At 35.4% G+C, this 18,187-nt stretch overlaps 3 protein-coding genes across 4 annotated transcripts; 1 reads left to right on the top strand and 2 right to left on the bottom strand.

Moving 5' to 3' along the window:
• Positions 1-30: 30 nt before the first annotated feature.
• LOC107428948 (2-hydroxy-palmitic acid dioxygenase mpo1) lies at positions 31-2,339 on the bottom strand. Its single transcript, XM_016039553.4, has 4 exons — positions 1,717-2,339; positions 745-807; positions 595-666; positions 31-502 (listed from the first exon to the last, which is right to left on the bottom strand). Exons 1-4 carry the CDS (start codon positions 2,071-2,073, stop codon positions 386-388), a joined length of 609 nt encoding a protein of 202 aa, XP_015895039.2. The 5' UTR covers positions 2,074-2,339; the 3' UTR covers positions 31-385.
• Positions 2,340-2,524: 185 nt separating this feature from the next.
• On the top strand, positions 2,525-3,925 carry LOC107428949 (photosynthetic NDH subunit of lumenal location 2, chloroplastic). Its single transcript, XM_016039554.4, has 2 exons — positions 2,525-3,156; positions 3,630-3,925. The coding sequence occupies exons 1-2, from the start codon at positions 2,671-2,673 to the stop codon at positions 3,726-3,728; spliced, it is 585 nt and encodes a 194-aa protein (XP_015895040.3). The 5' UTR covers positions 2,525-2,670; the 3' UTR covers positions 3,729-3,925.
• LOC107428951 (casparian strip membrane protein 1) lies at positions 3,725-7,812 on the bottom strand. Of its 2 annotated transcripts, XM_016039555.4 has the most exons (5): positions 7,629-7,812; positions 7,096-7,148; positions 5,042-5,293; positions 4,813-4,936; positions 3,725-4,524 (listed from the first exon to the last, which is right to left on the bottom strand). In XM_016039555.4, exons 3-5 carry the CDS (start codon positions 5,260-5,262, stop codon positions 4,309-4,311), a joined length of 561 nt encoding a protein of 186 aa, XP_015895041.2. In that variant the 5' UTR covers positions 5,263-5,293; positions 7,096-7,148; positions 7,629-7,812; the 3' UTR covers positions 3,725-4,308. The 2 variants fall into 2 exon arrangements, with proteins under 2 accessions (XP_015895041.2, XP_060669340.1); XM_060813357.1 differs by lacking the exons at positions 7,096-7,148; positions 7,629-7,812 and having other exon boundaries at positions 5,042-5,834.
• Between the last annotated feature and the right edge of the window lie 10,375 nt (positions 7,813-18,187).

Genomic DNA, 18,187 nt, shown 5'->3' with positions numbered 1-18,187 from the left:
AATTGACATATATGCCTTTGAAAATCCAAGGAAGAAAAAACTGTCATATTTGACTTTTATATCAGAACTAGTATAGAAAAAAATGTTATCACCAGACCATTTCCATTTCCACAATCATCCAAAAAGTTGCATTTGTTTGAATTGGAAAATCTTAGAAAAACGTTTTCCATTAATGGGCTATACGTGGAATTTTCCCTAATTCACAAGGGACACCTAAGCTGAGGCTTCTAAATTCACTAGTTATATATTACACAGAAGCTTCATATCTATTTCATCACCCGAGAAAAAAAAAAAAAAAAAAGCTTTATACCAAATGTAATACCTTGGTTTTTGTTGTTTTTTTACCTAGCGCCACGGTGAAAATTATGTTAGACCCGATAAGAAACTAAGAAATCAATTTCTGCTTCTTTTCCTTCCATTCATTAATTTCACTATCAATCTTCGCTTGCACTGCTGCATGAAATCCCGGGCGTGGCTCATAACCAAAGAAATCCTGCAGAGCCTGAAGCAGCCAAAAATAGAAAAGTAAAAGTAAATTCACAACAAAAAACATTAAAAATTTCATCAATCTAAACTTTATTCTTAAAAAACTACCTCCAACAGCACAAAGAATGGAGCCATTATAAAGGCCTGAACAAGGTTGTCCAGTAAAGCTGGCGCCCTTTTCTGTGAGAATGTATTGAATGTTAGTACTTTAAATGCAAAGAACCCATGTATCAAGTTACATATAGTATAATTAATTACCTCAAAGACCCCATGGCCAATAAACTGTCCAGTCCAACATACTATCTGAGCCACCAGAACAACCTAAAAACAATGTACTTTGTTGCGGTTAAAAAGAGATAAGAACTGAAACTCAAATATAATTGACGACAATCAACAAGCCAAAGAAGTTAAAAAAGTTTAAAGGAATGAATAAGATCAAAATAGTATCAAGTCCTAAATTATTTTATTTAAGCAAGATTTACCCTATGTTTAGAAATGAAAGAAACATAGGAAATAAGGATAAGAATAAGATAAATGAAAAGGTGGAAGAACAAAAAAAATTATCCCTCTTGTTATTTAGTATATCAGTAGGAAACATCATCTATCTTCTTTGGTATTGAAAGAACCAAGTAAAAAGTTTAAATTCCCATCTCATTAATTTTAATTAAAACAAAAGAAGTAATAAAAACATAAAGTAATAAAAATATAATCTAATTTCTTATGTAGATTTTTCCAAATTTGGTGGACCAATAATGATTACTTATTCCTCAAGTATTCTCTATCTTTCCTCCAACTATACTACCAAACAACATATTTACTCCTCATCTTCCTTCCTGCAATATCTATCATTTCATTAATCACTCCTACCAAACACAACTCAAAAAACAAAAAAAAAAAAAAAAAAAAAAACAAAACAAAACAAAAAAAAAACAAATCATTCTTTACCCTTTGGAAAGTGCTATACTGCTATATAGATTAGTGTCACAAAAATCCATCGAATACAGCAACCACCAAAAACCAGAACTATAGAAAACTATAGAAACATAAGGTGACCAATTTCATAAAAAAGCAAAAGAAGTAATGAAATAAAGCAAAGATGCAATTTATTAGTGGGTAAACAAGCAGCCTACAATTTTGGGGAAAAGAAAATCTCCATTCTATTTATTTCCATGAGCAGACAAAACTAATTACAAATTTACCAAGAAGGCTCATCGAAATCCAAAATCGTACCTTCCAAGCGATGGAAAATCCAAGTTTCCGAGCAAGAAAGCTACTGGTAACCCAACAAATCACGCAAAACAGAGCAGCTAACGAGCCAGCTTTCGCATCCAAACAGATATAAAACACGGAATATATCACTGTAGCAAGGAACCCAATATTCAAAATGAGATCAAAATGGTTTCCGAAAAGGGAAAAGTCGATGTGAGGAAGATTAAACAGAGAGGGGGTGAAGTAGGCGAGAAGAAGAGCGGTGAAGAAGATTGGCCAAACGAACAACATGTGTATGGCAATGTTGATTGGATTGCTGTGGTAAGCTCCATAGAAAGCAAAGTGCTTCTCCAGATCAAACAACCCGATCTTTCCCATTTCCAGAATCCAAGAAAAAATTATCACACTTGCACAGATTTTCTCGGCAGAAAACTGGGTTTTACTTTTGTGATTGGATAAGAAGAAAAGGGGGATGAGAATCAACACCCAGCAGGAGGAGACGAAGAAATTGAAAGAAGTTTAATAGACAGAGGTCGAAGCCGAAGAAAGAGTCCATGTTTTCCACTTTGGCGTAAGGTATCAGCCACCAGCATCAACGTTGACGACGCAACGGAACAACTTCCAAGCCAGGCAAATTGCATGTGGGCCCAGCCATTGCGTTTATTCCATTGATTTTTAATTCTGTTATAGTTGTTGGGATTTCATTGGCAGAAGTTTTAGCCCATGTAATAGAAATGGGTAGGAGACCGCTGGCTGTGTGGGCCAACTTAGTCAACTACTTCTACTGGGCTTTACCCTGTAAGAGCCCAATACATTAACTTGATAAAAAAAAGAATGCCATGTTGCAAAAAGGTGAGGCTCTTCTTGGATTAACGGGCAGAACGGTCAGCTCGGAGAGCCTGCCCAAAAATCCCCAACGAACCATTCCTAAACCACCCCATATTTTTCTCTGACTTTCCAAACAACCCCAAAGCAATGACCAACTTCCTCACCCAAATCACCACTCTGCTCTGCCCTCAACACTGCTGCAGAGCCAGAGCACTCCCATCCATCCGAGCCTCGTTCCAAAATGAAGAGAATACGACATGTAGTCGTCGGAAAATAGTAACGACATTCGTAGCTTCATCGGTGGCGCTAACTGGGTTGCAATATCAGGTAATCACGAAGACCCCAGATGCATTGGCACAGAACTGGGGAACAAGGTCGTTCATAAGGGAACGTTTTTTCGAGCCGGGTTTATCTCCCGAAGATGCGGTGGCTAGGATCAAGCAAACAGCTGAAGGGCTTCACAGCATTAGGGACATGTTGGAGAGCATGTCCTGGAGGTATGTCATCTTCTACATTCGCCTGAAATCGGCCTATCTTTCTCAGGATTTGAAGAATGCAATGACCACGTTGCCGGAAGCTCGCCGGCAGGATTATGCTAAAGTAGCTAATGAGTTGGTGGATAACATGGCTGAGGTATGTTTCAATATTGTTCTTTAATAATTTGAGTAATGGGTATTATTCGAAGATTCTTTTACGATTTATATGTGCTTTATTATGGGTAGTTGATAAAACATATAGTTATAGTGATTGGAGTGAGAAAGCAATTAATTACCAAATTTGCTATTTTTAAGGCTATTCTTATTTAAATTTACAGAGTTAAAATTTAAATAAATAATTTCACTAAGATTACAAAAATGAAATATTAAAAAAAAAAAAGTTAATGATCAAATGATTTTGTATTATTTGATGTAATAATAAATTTGTATAGTACACACCATTCTAGTAGTATTAGAGTACTCTTCTGTAATCGATTTTAATATGCAAACGTTCTTGTTAATACTTTCTTTGTTTTGTTATTTTTAATAGAAAAAAAGGGTATTTTGATCTTTTTGTTTTTTATGAGATTAATTGGCTTCTAACGAGATGGACAATGTTTGTTTGTGTAGTTTGATTACTACGTTCGAACGCCAAAAGTATACGAGTCATATGTATACTACGAGAAGACATTGAAATCAATTGACGATCTTGTGGCTTTACTGGCTTAATTAGCTACTAAAATATTGTTTGCATGTATTTGCAACTTTCTTATATATTTATTTGACTTATGGTGATCAATTGGTAACCAATTTAGTCAATAGAAGATGATTTAAGATTTTTTGCCATGTAAATTAAGTCCATCGAGAGATGGAGAAAGTATAGATATTTTGCAAAATTGAAAGCATGGAAGGATCTACTTCTTGAAGAGTACAGAGTTTACATTAGGAGGAAGAACAATTACAACGCCTCAAATTACATATCACAGCCTGATCTCCAAGACCAGACTTGGTAAACTCATGCACAATATGTCCACATACAAACACACACACACACAAATATATATATATATATATATATATATATATATTGTAATATTTATCTACTCGGGTCGTCCCTCAGCTTATGCTGAGTGTCTGGTGTTTAATTACATTTAATTAATGTAATATACGCCACAAACTACATGCTATCAGGCACCAGACACGCAACATAAACTGGGCAATGATACCTAGCAGAAAATATTTTGTATATAAATGCATACGTTTTTCCAAATTTGCACACATAGTATGGTGCATTTAGTTTTGTAACATGTTAGCGTCGAGAAATTGCAACTAGTGCTAGGATGATTAGCAACATAAATATGGTAATACCAACAAATGAACCAATCAGAGACCCAGAAACACGCTCACAGAAGTTGCGGTATTGTCGGCAAATTGCAAACCAGTTAGTGCTTGGGTTTCCATTGTGTGCCAAAGAAGCTATGGCTGCTGCTGCTGAAGCTCCAGCAGTTAGAAGGGCCATCATCGCCTTCACAGATTTGAATAATGAGTCATTAATTAGCCATATATATATATATATATATATATATATATAATAAGTTTAAGTGCTTTTCCTGGAATTCAATAATTGTGCTTGACCTTATTAAACTCAAGATGAATATTAATTGAATGCGAGACTTTTGAAACTCGAGCTGTCTTCCAGATTTGGACACAAAAATCGATCTATTAAAAAAGCTGATTTTTTGCATCCGCAATGTTTCCTATTTTATCAGGGTTTTAATGTTACTTATAAGCCATGAATTCAAAGATTTTATACCGTGTCAAACGTGGCCAAGACGATCCTACTCTTTACTGCTGCTCTCGTGATGATGTGGAGAATAGAGAAAGGGAGAGAAAGAGCCAAATAGCCACAAACAACAGCATTGGCAATCACAAAGAACCTGTTTGACACAATAGATACATATTTTGATGTCAACACAGGTTGCATCTATTTTTATACCAATTCAAAATACTCCAGAAAAATGATTGATTAATTAGTTACTCACGAAAACATGGGAAGATCACTATACACGGCTTTGAATCGGATGAACCGTGTGGAAAACGGGAAAGTTTGACGAGCTGTTCCCATGGCTATGGCGCTTCCCAAAGTCCCAAAGCATGCAACTATTCTCAGAATGAAGTCAATTACAGATACCCCTTTGTTGATCACCCTCTCTCTTGTTACTGAAGCCTTTGAAACCTCACCAGCCTCAATTCCTACCTTCATAGTTCTCACTTACTTAGGAATCTATGGGTTTCTGTACAAGGTTCTTTTTGAGGATTCAAGGCAAGCTAGGCATGTATTTATACAAATCAAAACACAAAAGCAAATTTGGAGTTTTCTCACATAGAAACCAACCAGTCATAACCATTTAAAGTGGATGCTTCTCTAAGCAGCAAGCCACTTGTATTTCATACAGCTAACTTCATACATAATATTTTATTTCTCCAACAGGCCAATCCTACCTGCTCTCCATTTTCCCAACCCCAATAAGATGCAATGGATGCAAAACATGGGACCTTACAAAATTGGCATAATTTCATTTCTTTTTCTTCACTAGTGAAGTTACAAACTCTACTACCCTAGTTTCTACACCCACTTGTGCATATCATTGGAAAATGAATTTAGTATACAATGTTGGATCCGTTTTCTATAACTTATGGATTTTGGAATAGATGGTTATTTAATACATAACACATCTCTTTATACCTAGTGAAACGGAGGGAGAGTTCTTTTGCTTGAACCATTTAGAGTTGTAGTCCTCAAGGAACTATCTGACTAAACATTTTTAAGATACTCAATTTTTGAATTTAAATATATATATATATATATATATATATACAATTTTATTATGGTAACCGAAGACGCCCACTACTCAGTGAATGCCCCACATATATCCTTACTTTTAAGGATTGCTTTATTGGTATGCATTGGATACATCTTTTAAAGAATATGCGTTGGGACCATAGGCAAGCTCTATGTACATATAAATATGCATATATCCTTAGTCCCTCCTGAACTTCATAAGGGAGTATGTATATATATATATATATATGTATATATATGTGTGTGTGTGTGTGTGTGCATATATTTTTGGTCCTTCCTGGACTTTACAAGAGAATAAGGCCAAACCACAGGTTTCGTCGTTTGTGACAATATACTGCACTTGCCTAGGGTACAAGAAATAAGAAACATGGCATTCAATTTATTATTATTATTTTAACTTTGAAGTTTTTAGCCTAAAAATAAAAAAAGAAAAAAAAAATTACTTTGGAGTTGGGACATTGGCAAGCTTCCAAAATAAGTGATCATTTGGAAGGCTGGCTGTGGAGTATGAACTCACTAGCTTAGTGGTTTTGGTTTAAAGAGAAATAAGTTCACGACAAAAATGACTAGTTAAAACAAAACTTTGATAGAAAAACCATTCAAGAACCAATCGTTCTTTTCTTTCAAAAGATGGTTTTAAATAGGCTTTTGTTCTTATAATTTGCCCTCCTTTCTTTTTGGTCATCATACCCTGCCCCATTTTTACCTGAAGAGATTAATGCTAGGATGAAATTTAAGCACTAAAACGACAATATACTTGCTCTCTTTTATAGAATAATTGCCCAAGGTCTATGTACATAAGAAAAATGACTACCACAACTTCTTCAGATGATAACTCTTGTTGGGTATATTTTATCATTTTCTTATGCCCAATAAACATAGAACGTATAATTTCAAAGGCGCAATTTGGTAAATCGCCTAAATTAGGGGGCCCCAATTGACATATACTCTTTCCCATAATTTTTTATTTTTATTTTTAATCTTATACCCATCATAACTTTAGAGACTAGAATATCCTCAAGCATAATTCTTAAACCCATCTCATATCCATCGTAACTTTAGAGACTAGAATACCCTCAAGTTAATTCTTAAACCCATTGAAATCCTATTTGGAATTGTTTTTGGGGCCTTCAAATTGTTTACCAAACAATCAAAGGTAGTTTAGGTGTTTGGTAAAATTAAAAAAAGATAAATAAATCCAATTCTGCAAAAACCAACATAAGGGTATTTTACCAGATTCTGATATCAGTCATTTCACTTGCCTTTCGCTAGAACCAACAAATCTTCTATCAGATTCACCCCAAAAAAAAAAAAAAAAAAAAAAAAAAACTTTTATTAGCCACAACAAAAGGCAAAGGATTAGAAATATGGAAAAGTAGAAGTTCCCAATAAGCAAATCCTATTCAAGTCCATCTGATATCTATAAAGTAGGTGCCAAAACATGATTAGAAGTGGAAATCCATAATATGCACTGATGTAATATTTCCGTTCTCAAGTAGATAAGTAAATTTAAAATGGTTATGATGGGGAACCAAGTATCGAACCCATGAGAAGTTGGTTTGAATTAGTTCGCTTTTTTATTTAGATCCAACTAAAATATCAAGAATCAAAATGAAAAAAACAAATATCATTAAAAAACCAATCAAATAAAATAAAAAGAATACCAATTAAATTGAACATTTAAAAGCTATGCTTGTAAACAAAATTCAAAATACTAGGTAGAATCAGGAATACAAAGAGGTAGAATTTGAAGAGATTAGACAAACACAAAAATGTATGAAGACTCTGCTGCACTCTCTTTCTTATCTTGCTTCAATATCCTTCTTTTTCTGAAAATCGCAAGCATCAAACAAACTACTTCAATGATGGAATGGTGATGGTAGTTGCTTGGTGGCGTGAAAAAATAGATGGAGGAGGCGAGAGATGGATGGTGGCTGGATGGATACCTTTGACTTGAAATACAATCCTTTTATAATAAAAATTAAATAATACCTAATAACATCTACAACTTCTACAAATTAGGAATGCTTAATAATAATCAATAATAAATACAAATAAATATGATAAATCCTAATTTTTTAGCTACCAAGAAATATACCGATGAGCTTTAGACGCCAATTAAAGTTTAGGTTTTGAATGGGTAAATAAATGAATTATGACATGAACTTTTGGACTTCAGTTCTTCAGCACATTAACCTTCCTGAACCTTCAAGATATGGCACATAGCCTATTGAATGCTTCTGTTAAGACTTCAAACAAATATAGCAAAACACTAAGTCTGCGTAGATTTGCTTATTCAAATTGGTGCTGGCGTTGATTCCTTCATCATCTAGGCATGAAGTTTTACAAGGATCCTTCCACAAGTCTTAAGAAAAATAAAACAAAAGATGATTGAGTCCTCATCTGTAATTTTCAACATTTTTATTTTTTGATTGTGTAAGGATTGAATCCTTGTCTCAATCCTCATTGATTACTTTATTGCATTTATATTTCCTCTTTGTAGGAGGATCAAGTTCTCAACTATTGAATTATAAAACTGAATTTGTAGTTTGGGGATATGGAGATGATATGAACTAGGTCTAGGCTCTTACAGGTTCTTTATTTTTTAATTATAAAAAAGAAGTCTAAAATATCTAAAAAGCCTATTCAAGCCCCTCTCTAACCTTTTCTAGACTTAATAGTACGTTTGTAATATGTTGGTACTAGTAATGAATGAATAACTAAAAGTTTTTTTTTTTTTTTTTTATTGCACAAACACAAAAACAAAATCCTAACCTATCGATTTGAACAACCAAAATACATAACCGCTAAGCGAAGTACTTACTTTTCCTGTTTAAAACTGACCTTCCCTCTCTTAAGAATATAGTTTAGAGATCTTCGATGACAATAAATTTAATGCCAAAAATTCACTCAAAGTAAAATCCTTTGATATTTAGGGGGTGTATTGAAGTATGAGTTTGATGGATTTAAAAAGATTTTAAAATTCAAAAGATATTCAATTAAGATTTCTATGGAATTTATTAAAGTATTGGAGTATTCAACTCAGAATTTTATGCAATCTATATAAATTTGATGGTATTCATTTATGACTTTTTAAAAGTCTATTGATATTCAAAATGTCATTAACATAGAAAGACTTTATAAAATTATGGATTTGATTGGATTTTTGGGATGTTAGATATAAATACTCAAAGCCTTCACAAATCCAGCTTGCACTCCACAGATTTCATCAGATTCCATCCCAAAGAAAAAGGTCAATCTCATGTATGTATTTTTTCTATTTTCCAATGTTTGGACATATACACAAATGAAATCATGGTATTTCTAGCAAAATATCGGTTTCTATAACAAATTGTTTTGCCAAATAATTTGAGTAACTGATTTTACTCAATTTTTTCTTCCTGTTTATAATCATTGTAGGATTAGGAGTAAGCTAAAAATAATATACCATCTATCTCATATACTTCATATTCTGTAGAACATCCATGTACCATAGTTCATATACAAACAAAAAAGTTTTGTGTCTAATTTTTTATATATAAAAAACCCTTGTTGTGTTTGCCTTTTGAACAGTCTTCCAATATTTCAAGAAAAGGTCATCGATTGAAGAAATAATTATGTTAAATATATATTTCATACTTGTTTAACCCATCAAGATCTCCCATACTAAAGTTGTTTAAAAGCCTAGTTATAGTGATAATAAAAACAATAATGACAAAGAGAATGAAGGGATTTAAAAAAAAAAAACAAAAAGGCATATGTATGGGGTAAAACTAGAGCTAAAATGCAACGTGAACAACTTTATCAATTACATAAGCTTTGTGCCTTTTCTTTTTCCATTGGACCTATTGATTGCTAATTAGTGTAGTAGTACTATTGTTAGTTTGTTAACTTAGTAAAAAAAAAAATTAACATGAGCTTTGTGAATTGCGTATGTGTATAATCCAGTATAATATTGATAAATGCTACTTTCTTTCTTTCTTTTTTTTTTTTCACAGGAAATTGAAAAGTGTTAGTTATGTTGTGTTTTCCGATGCTATTTTTTGTGTGTGTTTGTGTTTTTTTTAATTAATTGTTTATTATAGGCTTAATTTATAATATATATATATATATATATTTATATATGTGTGTGTGTGTGTGTGTGTGTGTGTGTGAAACCTTAATAGATGGTGATAATCTATTTAAAATATGTAGAATCAATGGATAATGAATGTTTATTAATGATGACAAATAAATATTTTTTCCTCTTCCAAGTAAAGTAAATAAATTAATGCTTAAATCTGCATATCTAATTTGTTATGATTATTTTTCTTGTTTCTAAAATGTAGAAGGGAAATGGTAGGAGGATTTTGATTCTCCACCTTTTGTGAATATTTTGGCCTAGCTTTTCAATCTCAGAGTCTCTTTTTGATCTCATATATATATATATATATATATATATATATGTATACGGAAATTCTATGGTAAGGACGGTCCGCATGAAGACCGCAGTATTAATGACGGTTTTTCATAGTACGAACGATGGTTTTTTAGAAAATTGTCACTAATACTATGAAAAACAGTCACCAATACTGTGATTCGCATGAGGACCGTCCGCACCATAGACGGATTGTATATGTATATATATACACATATATGCACACACACACACACACCCACATACATAGTAGAGAGGTTAAATGAAAGTTTTGATTTTTTATATCATGGAAAACTACTATCTGAAAAATAAATTTTAATTTGAGTTTAGAAACATATAGAAGAGTAAAGTTTGAAATTCTTATTTTAAATATATAGTAGAGCTTATAGAAGAAAACATAAAGGGGTATTTAGAATTTGTTCATCAATTTATTAAGCTAGTGTTATACGTTTTGTAAAAATTGGTTGAAAATTTGAATTGTATATATTGGAAAATGCATTTGTGGCCTAATGTTTGTGCTTCACCATCTTTAGAGATATTTGTTTTGTATATATCTTTCATGTTCCTTTCACATAATGGTTGTTTTTAATTTGCAGGTAGCAGATAACTAATACAGACTAGATTTAAAAAATAAAAAAAAAATATATAAAAAAGATAGCTTTTGCAAGGTTGAGCTTTGTGCACATAAGCCTCAAGGTCACCAAGTCCCTTTTTCTTTTATACATATATATTTTACTCTTTACTGTCAATATATAAAAATATATATATGTGTACCTTAAGTCATACATAAAAATATATATGTGTAACTTTAAATTATATCTATATATATTTATATATATACATGTACAACATATAAAAGAAATTACATATTAACATATGCTTTAATATTTTATAAAATGCTACTATGTTGATACTAATTAGTAGACACTCATTGTTACAATGGAAGATTCATGTCAGGATCCGACCAAGATTCTTTATCGAAACCATAGACAAGTCCTGATCCCAGGAAAACCGTACTGGATCTCCTATGGAAAATCCGGTAGCATCTTCCCTAAGGGTTTGACTTACCACAAAATTTCCTACACACAAAACACACTCCTAAACACATCCCCTTGTTCCTTCTACCTTACTACAATTTATATCTACAATTCGCAGCACTTCAAACAAATAGCAGGAAATCAATGCATAATTAATTTATACAATATATCCAACGTAGTATACAAAGCATTAAAAGAATTCTAAGAATGAGAGTTATTACAATACGAGATAGAAAGAAATATTACAAGATAGCAAAATGAGGAAACGAAGACTTTGTGGACTCTTGGGAACAATCACGCCGTCGAACTTGCCCTGATCGATCAACGCATACAACCTAAGCGTAGGAGAACGAAATTTAGAAATATGAGATGTTAGCCATCTCAGTGAGTGATCCAGTTCTAATGTACAATAATAATAGCAATATTTGAAAATAATATTTATACTCAAGACACTCACAATCCACTCAGTAGGAAATGTTCCCCATTCAAAACATTTCGCAAAACCCTATAATTCGTATATCCTAAAATAAGAGAAGTCCATAAATAAATAAATGAAATATTGAGAAATTAAATTTTACCTTGGAAATAATTGCATAACAATTAATAGAATTTATAATAGAATACCATTAGATACATAAGGTCACAATAAATAAATAAATAAATGCTAAAAATTCATATTAGAAGCATCTAGCACAAATCAATTTAATTAACCAAGAATTAAATTAATGAAACAATCAAGAAATACTAATTAATAAATAAAATGCAATTAACATGCAATAAATAAAATAATGAGAGACACCAATTAATTAAATAATAAGACCACAATTAAATCCATTAAATTCTAAAAATATGATTTTAAAACATATTTCCATTTAAGAAATCATGTCAAAATATTCTAACGCACCATACTATATACCAGTGATGTCCAACGGTACCCAGCGTCTCAAAGCATAGTCTGACAGGGAGGGTAAGAGAGAACCTGTATCCGGTCATCGTGGTGTCCCACCGGACTGATGCTATCAACAATCACTTGGCCATGGAGGGGGCCGTTGATGCTCACTGTGCATTATACTCTGCCAGCCCTCAAGTCCAATGGCTTAATCATGCACTCTAATCATATTCATATAAATACAGTACAGAACATCGGTACTGTTCTGTACTGTATGAGTGCGTCTAAAAATCATAAAATCAATATATTTTTAAAAATCGAAATATCATAATTTCCTTTTCCAATCCGTTGGTTCACATCACCTTTGGACCCATAATATTCTCACATTTCTCTTTTAATTATCCGTAAAGATTAATCACTTAAACCTACTAATTGAAACTCCATCAATAATTCCAATAATATATATATCCTCAATTTCTCAAAGAAATCAATTTCAATAAAATTAAATTAAAATCACAATAAAACTCACAATGCATAATTCCACATAAAAACATTCTATCAAACATAATTAATCCACAATTTACTCCCACAATAATTTAAATAAATTAAATCTGTAATTAATTAAATATCAAAACTTATAATTTCCAAATCACATCTAATTATTTCACCCATAATGACCTAAAAATTCCAAATAGAATTTAGATAAATATTTAACACATAATATGAAATTTTCAATTATATATAATCAACACAAATGGTATATACAATTTATCAACCCAAAATAATTTTTGAAGGTGGGTCACTCACCTTGAGCACGCGCATCAATCGAGATCCTCCACAGGATCAGTCCCACGACCCACACGTGCTCCTAAAATATCAATATTATGAAAGACCAATTAAACTAATATTTTATTCGGATAATTAACATACGTTACGGTACCCAGGGAAGCTAACACAACGATAACTAAAATTTGTGAATAATATACCAAAATAAAGCTTAGGGAACGAGGATCACGGATTAGGTCTCACCTCCCGGAGATCAGACTCAAGGTGACCGAAATCTTACCGGAAAGGTCTCGGGCTTTGGATCCTCGGATCTCACATTCCACTGTGAGTTGGAAGAAACCAACCTCAAGGGGTCGGAATTAGTGGAAGAAGGTGGTCGTTGTGACTGGGAACCTACCGGAAATTGGTTCCTCGATGAGCCGCTATGGTCACCAGAAACTGTTACCGTTGGTGGTACGTCCGATGGCTACTGGCCGTGATTGTTGATGGGTTGATAGATCGGAGGACGGGTGACCCATTGGGATAGCGGTGAGGTAAACAGAGGTCGGATTGGAGAGAAATCTCGGTTTGAAGAAATCGGCACCGCCACAGGAAAAACCTCATTCGGGACGCGTCGATAGTCAGCTGGCCATGATCTTTCTAGGGCTCGACTGGAAATGGATTGGGCTACAAGGTGTTCAGGTGCGTGTAGAAAGGGGTGGCCGGAAAAGGGTTGAAACAGCAGTGGGCGATGGTGGTTTCTCTCATCTCTTTCTCTCTCCGTTTCTCTCTCTCCTCTCTCTCTTGGCTCATGGGTTTTGGCCAAATAAAAGCGACCCATGGGTGATGCTGTTCACTCATGGGACAGGCTGAGAGAGTGACACGAGGCACACACTATGCACACGTTTTACACATGTTTAAAATATTAATAAAATATTAAGGCATTGGGAAAACTTTGCAGGTCAATAACTTTTCAACCAAATGTCCAAATTAGATATGCTGCTAATCATGAATTCGTATCAACAAGTCCTTTACAACCATACAAGAGTCAAATCAAAATTCAATATAAATAAAAAGTCAAACTTAGCACCCTCGGACAGTTCGTACCGCAACTTATTTTACTCATAACTTTCAAACAATGGCTCTAATTTTGACGTACTACTAGTCTACGAACTCGAGATGACATGTACTTCGCTATGGTACCACAGTAAATGCAAAATTCCACCCAGAACAAAAAGTCAAAATTTACCCCTTCTTGGTCAACGGCAGTTAAACTAGGCCAACCTCGGTTAACGTGAAAAAACTTTCGGTGTACTTTGGAACGGGATATTACATCATTTTCCCTTTACAAAATATTTCATCCTCAAAATTTCACATGTCACTGACACAGATAGGGGTACTGGTCACACATCTGCGCCTCGAGTTCCCATGTCGCTTCCTCAACTAGATGATTTCGTCATAAGACCTTTACTAAGGGGATGGTCTTATTGCGAAATACTCGCTCTTCACGATCTAGGATCTGAACTGGTTGCTCTACGTAGGATAGGTCTTCCCTCAATTCAATGTCTAGCATCTCGAACAAATGCGATGGGTTGGCGATGTATATCCGTAGCATTGAAACATGAAACACGTTGTGCACCCATGCTAACTCTTCAGGTAATACTAATCTATATGCCACAGGGGCCAATCCTCTCTGTAATCTCATAAGGCCCAACATAACGAGGACTTAACCTACCTCATCGACCAAGGCGTACTACTCCTTTCCATGGCCACAACTTTAAGAATACCCAATCTCCAACTTCAAATTCCAAATCCTTCCTATGCATATCGGCATACCTTTTCTGTCTATCTTGGGTAGCCTTCAACCATTCTAGGATCCTCACCTTATCTAAGGTCATCCGTAAATATTCAGACCCAATTGCATTATTCACCGCAAGGAGTCTTTCTTCTCCTACTTCACTCCAGCACAATGGTGTCCGACATTGCCTCCCTTATAAAGCCTCATACGGGGAGATCTCGATCCTCACTTGGTGGTTATTATTATAAACAAATTCTATCAGCGGTAGTTGTTCATCCCAACTTCCACAAAATTGCATAACGCAAGATCTTAGCATATCTTCTAAGGTCTGAATAGTACGCTCCGCTTGCCCATCCGTTTGCGGATGGAAAGTGGTACTGTAATTAAGCCTTATCCTAACGCATTTGCCAACTTCCATCATAATCGTGAAGTAAAACATGGATCAGATACGATGGCAATCGATACTCCATGAAGACTCACAATACATTGTACAAACAACTGGGCCAATTTCTTGGGTGAGAAACGCTCTCGCACTGATAAAAAGTGTGCCAACTTGGTAAGACGATCAATGATCACCCAAATGCCATCGTATCTCCTAGGTGTAGGGGGAAGCTTGAACACAAAATCCATATTGAGTTTTTCCCACTTCCATACGGAAATAGGTAAGGGTTGGAGTAGCCCTACAAGCTTCTGTCTTTCTGCCTTCACTTGTTGACAAATTAAGCATTTTGATACGAAATATGCTACTTTCCTTTTCATACCAATCCACCAATAGTACTTAATGAGTGTCCAACCCATCTTGGTACTCCCAGGGTGCATTGCATATATCAAATTGTGGGCCTCCTCTAGGATCTCCCATTTGAGTTCTGGAATATCAGGAATGCAAAGTCTTCCTTTATACACGAGGGCTCCATCCCTCCTTATGGAAAACTCCGGGTCAAAACCTTTTTATACCTTGCTCTTAATTGTTCTCAACTTAGGGTCTTCCATTTGAGTCTCCAATATACGATCCACTAATACTAGTTGCACTTGAAAACTAGCCATACGGACTCTGGAAGGATGCATATGCATTAACACCCCCATTTTCTTCAACTCCACCATAAGAAGTAGTTGGATGGCTTGGATGTAGGCAAGGGATCTGGTAGCCTTCCTACTCAAAGCATCCATTATTACATTTGCCTTGCTCAGGTGATAATCAATCACATATTCATAATCCTTCAACAACTCCATCCATCTCCTTTGCCTCATATTTAATTCCTTCTGAGTGAAAATATACTTGAGGCTCTTGTGGCCGGTGTAAATTTGGCACGTGGCCCCATACACGTAATGCCTCCACTTCTTTAGAGCAAAGACTACCACCGCTAACTCTAAGTCATGTGTAGGGTAGTTTTGCTCGTGCTGCTTCAATTGCCATGAGGCATACACTACCACCCTTTGATTCTGCATTAGAAGGCAACCCAAACCTTGATGGGATGCATCGAATAGACTTCATAACCCTCATTCCCATTAGGTAAAGTTAAGATAGGTGTAGATGTTAACCTTTACTTCAATTCCTAAAAACTCTGCTCACTCCTATCTGTCCATCTAAATTCAATATTCTTTTGAATGAAGTTGTGAAGTGATTTGCCAATTCTCGAAAACCATTCTATAAAACGACAGTAGTATCCCAGTAAGCCAAGAAAACTTTGTACTTCCCTCACAGTAGTAGGGCGCTCCTAATTCAACACTGCCTTCACCTTCTCAGGATCCACATAAATACCCTCGGCCGACACAATGTGTCCAAGAAACCCACTTGATTTAACCAAAACTCACACTTGTCAAATTTAGCATAAAGTCGATGCTGTTTTAGAGTTTGGAGCACTCTCTTCAAATGCTTCACATGCTCCTCTTGGCTCCTAGAATAGATCAAAATGTCATCTATGAACACGATGATGAAACGGTCCAAGTACGAACGAAACACCCGATTCATCAAATCCATGAAAGCTGTTGGGGCATTGGTAAGCTCGAATGACATCACTAAGAATTCATAGTGCCCGTATCTCGTCCTGAAGGCAGTCTTAGAAATATTTGATTTCCTGATCCTTAATTGGTGATAGCCAAACCTTAAGTCAATCTTAGAAAATACCTTGGAGGCTTGAAGTTGATTGAAAAGGTCATCTATACTTGGCAGTGGATAGCGATTAGGAATGATCACCTTATTGAGTTGTCGGTAGTCGATACACAACCTCAGGCTGCCATCCTTCTTCTTTACAAACAACACAGGGGCTCCCCACGGTGATACACTTGGTCTAATAAATCCCTTATCCACCAAATCTTGCAATTGTATCTTTAATTCTCTTAACTCCACTGAAGGCATGCGATACGATTGTAATGAAATAGGTGCAGTGCTCGGAACCAATTCAATATAGAAGTCAACTTCCCTCTCCGGTAGCAACCCTGGTAACTCATCGAGAAACACATCTGGAAAGTCACTCACGACAGCCACATCTTCCAAGCTAACCTCACTCATCTAGGTATCCACCACATGGGATAAGTAACCTTGATAACCTTTATTTAGTAGCTTTTTAACGATGAGGGCCGAAATCAATCTTGGTAAAGGTCTCCCAACTTCTCCACGAAACACTACCTCAGGCAGTTCTAATCTTTTGAACGTCACTTCCTTATTATAACAATCCACGGAGGTATAGTTCCTTGCCAACCAATCCATGCCTAAGATTAGGTCCAATAAGATTAGGTCTGCTTCTATTACTTGATCTTCGATACAGAAAATGCAACCCTTAACTATTTGACTAGGCCATAATGGCGAGCTCCTGCAGGAGTGGCAATTCCTAGTAAGCAACTTAAAGGAATGGGAGTTATGCAATTTCTAGTGATGAACTCTTTGGAGATGAAGGAATGTGTTGCTCCCAGGTCTATAAGTACAAGTGCATCATTATCAAAAATGTTTAGCGTACCTGTAACCACTTTTGTGGTAGCGAGGGCTTCTTGCTGTATCATCGCAAACACTCGACCCTGGCCTGTTTGTTGGGGCCTCTAGCCTCTACCTCTGCTCAACCCGGCAGGCTGTTGGGCTGACCTCGAGGAACCTCCTACCGCTTGACTTCCTCGAGAACTTTGACCCGTAGATCCTAGCCTGTTGTGCTAGTGGGCTCACCCTTAACACTCCAGTATCGCCATAAGGGCAATCTCTCTTCATGTGGCCCGCCTTGCCACATTGAAAACATGTGCCACTCCACTGGCAAGGTCCATAATGTGGTCTACTGCAGAGTTTACAATGTGGCTTTGGACCAAGATCGGACTGCTGATAAGAATTCACACCACCGCTAATAGAGTGACAAGCGAGCTGGGGTGCTCGGTGACCTCTCCGCGGAAAGGTACCTCGCGGGCTCTGTTTTCCACTACCTGAGGAGCCTGAACTA

This window comes from Ziziphus jujuba, chromosome 12 (genome assembly GCF_031755915.1).
Source record: "Ziziphus jujuba cultivar Dongzao chromosome 12, ASM3175591v1".
NCBI classification, from domain to species: domain Eukaryota; kingdom Viridiplantae; phylum Streptophyta; class Magnoliopsida; order Rosales; family Rhamnaceae; genus Ziziphus; species Ziziphus jujuba.
Note: the sequence above shows the minus strand (reverse complement) of the source record. Positions and strands in the feature narration are given on the sequence as shown.

Bases quoted from the DNA above. Each gene is read 5' to 3' on its own strand.
- LOC107428948 (XM_016039553.4), bottom strand. From the start codon at position 2,073: ATGGGAAAGATCGGGTTGTTTGATCTGGAGAAGCACTTTGCTTTCTAT. The intron at 808-1,716 runs GTACGATTTTGG...CATTGTTTTTAG, and splicing joins GATTTTCCATCGCTTGGAAG to GTTGTTCTGGTGGCTCAGAT. The intron at 667-744 runs GTAATTAATTAT...ACATTCTCACAG, and splicing joins TTGGCCATGGGGTCTTTGAG to AAAAGGGCGCCAGCTTTACT.
- LOC107428949 (XM_016039554.4), top strand. From the start codon at position 2,671: ATGACCAACTTCCTCACCCAAATCACCACTCTGCTCTGCCCTCAACAC. The intron at 3,157-3,629 runs GTATGTTTCAAT...TTGTTTGTGTAG, and splicing joins TGGTGGATAACATGGCTGAG to TTTGATTACTACGTTCGAAC.
- LOC107428951 (XM_016039555.4), bottom strand. From the start codon at position 5,262: ATGAAGGTAGGAATTGAGGCTGGTGAGGTTTCAAAGGCTTCAGTAACA. The intron at 4,937-5,041 runs GTGAGTAACTAA...TGTGTCAAACAG, and splicing joins AGTGATCTTCCCATGTTTTC to GTTCTTTGTGATTGCCAATG. The intron at 4,525-4,812 runs GTATAAAATCTT...AAATCTGTGAAG, and splicing joins TCTTGGCCACGTTTGACACG to GCGATGATGGCCCTTCTAAC.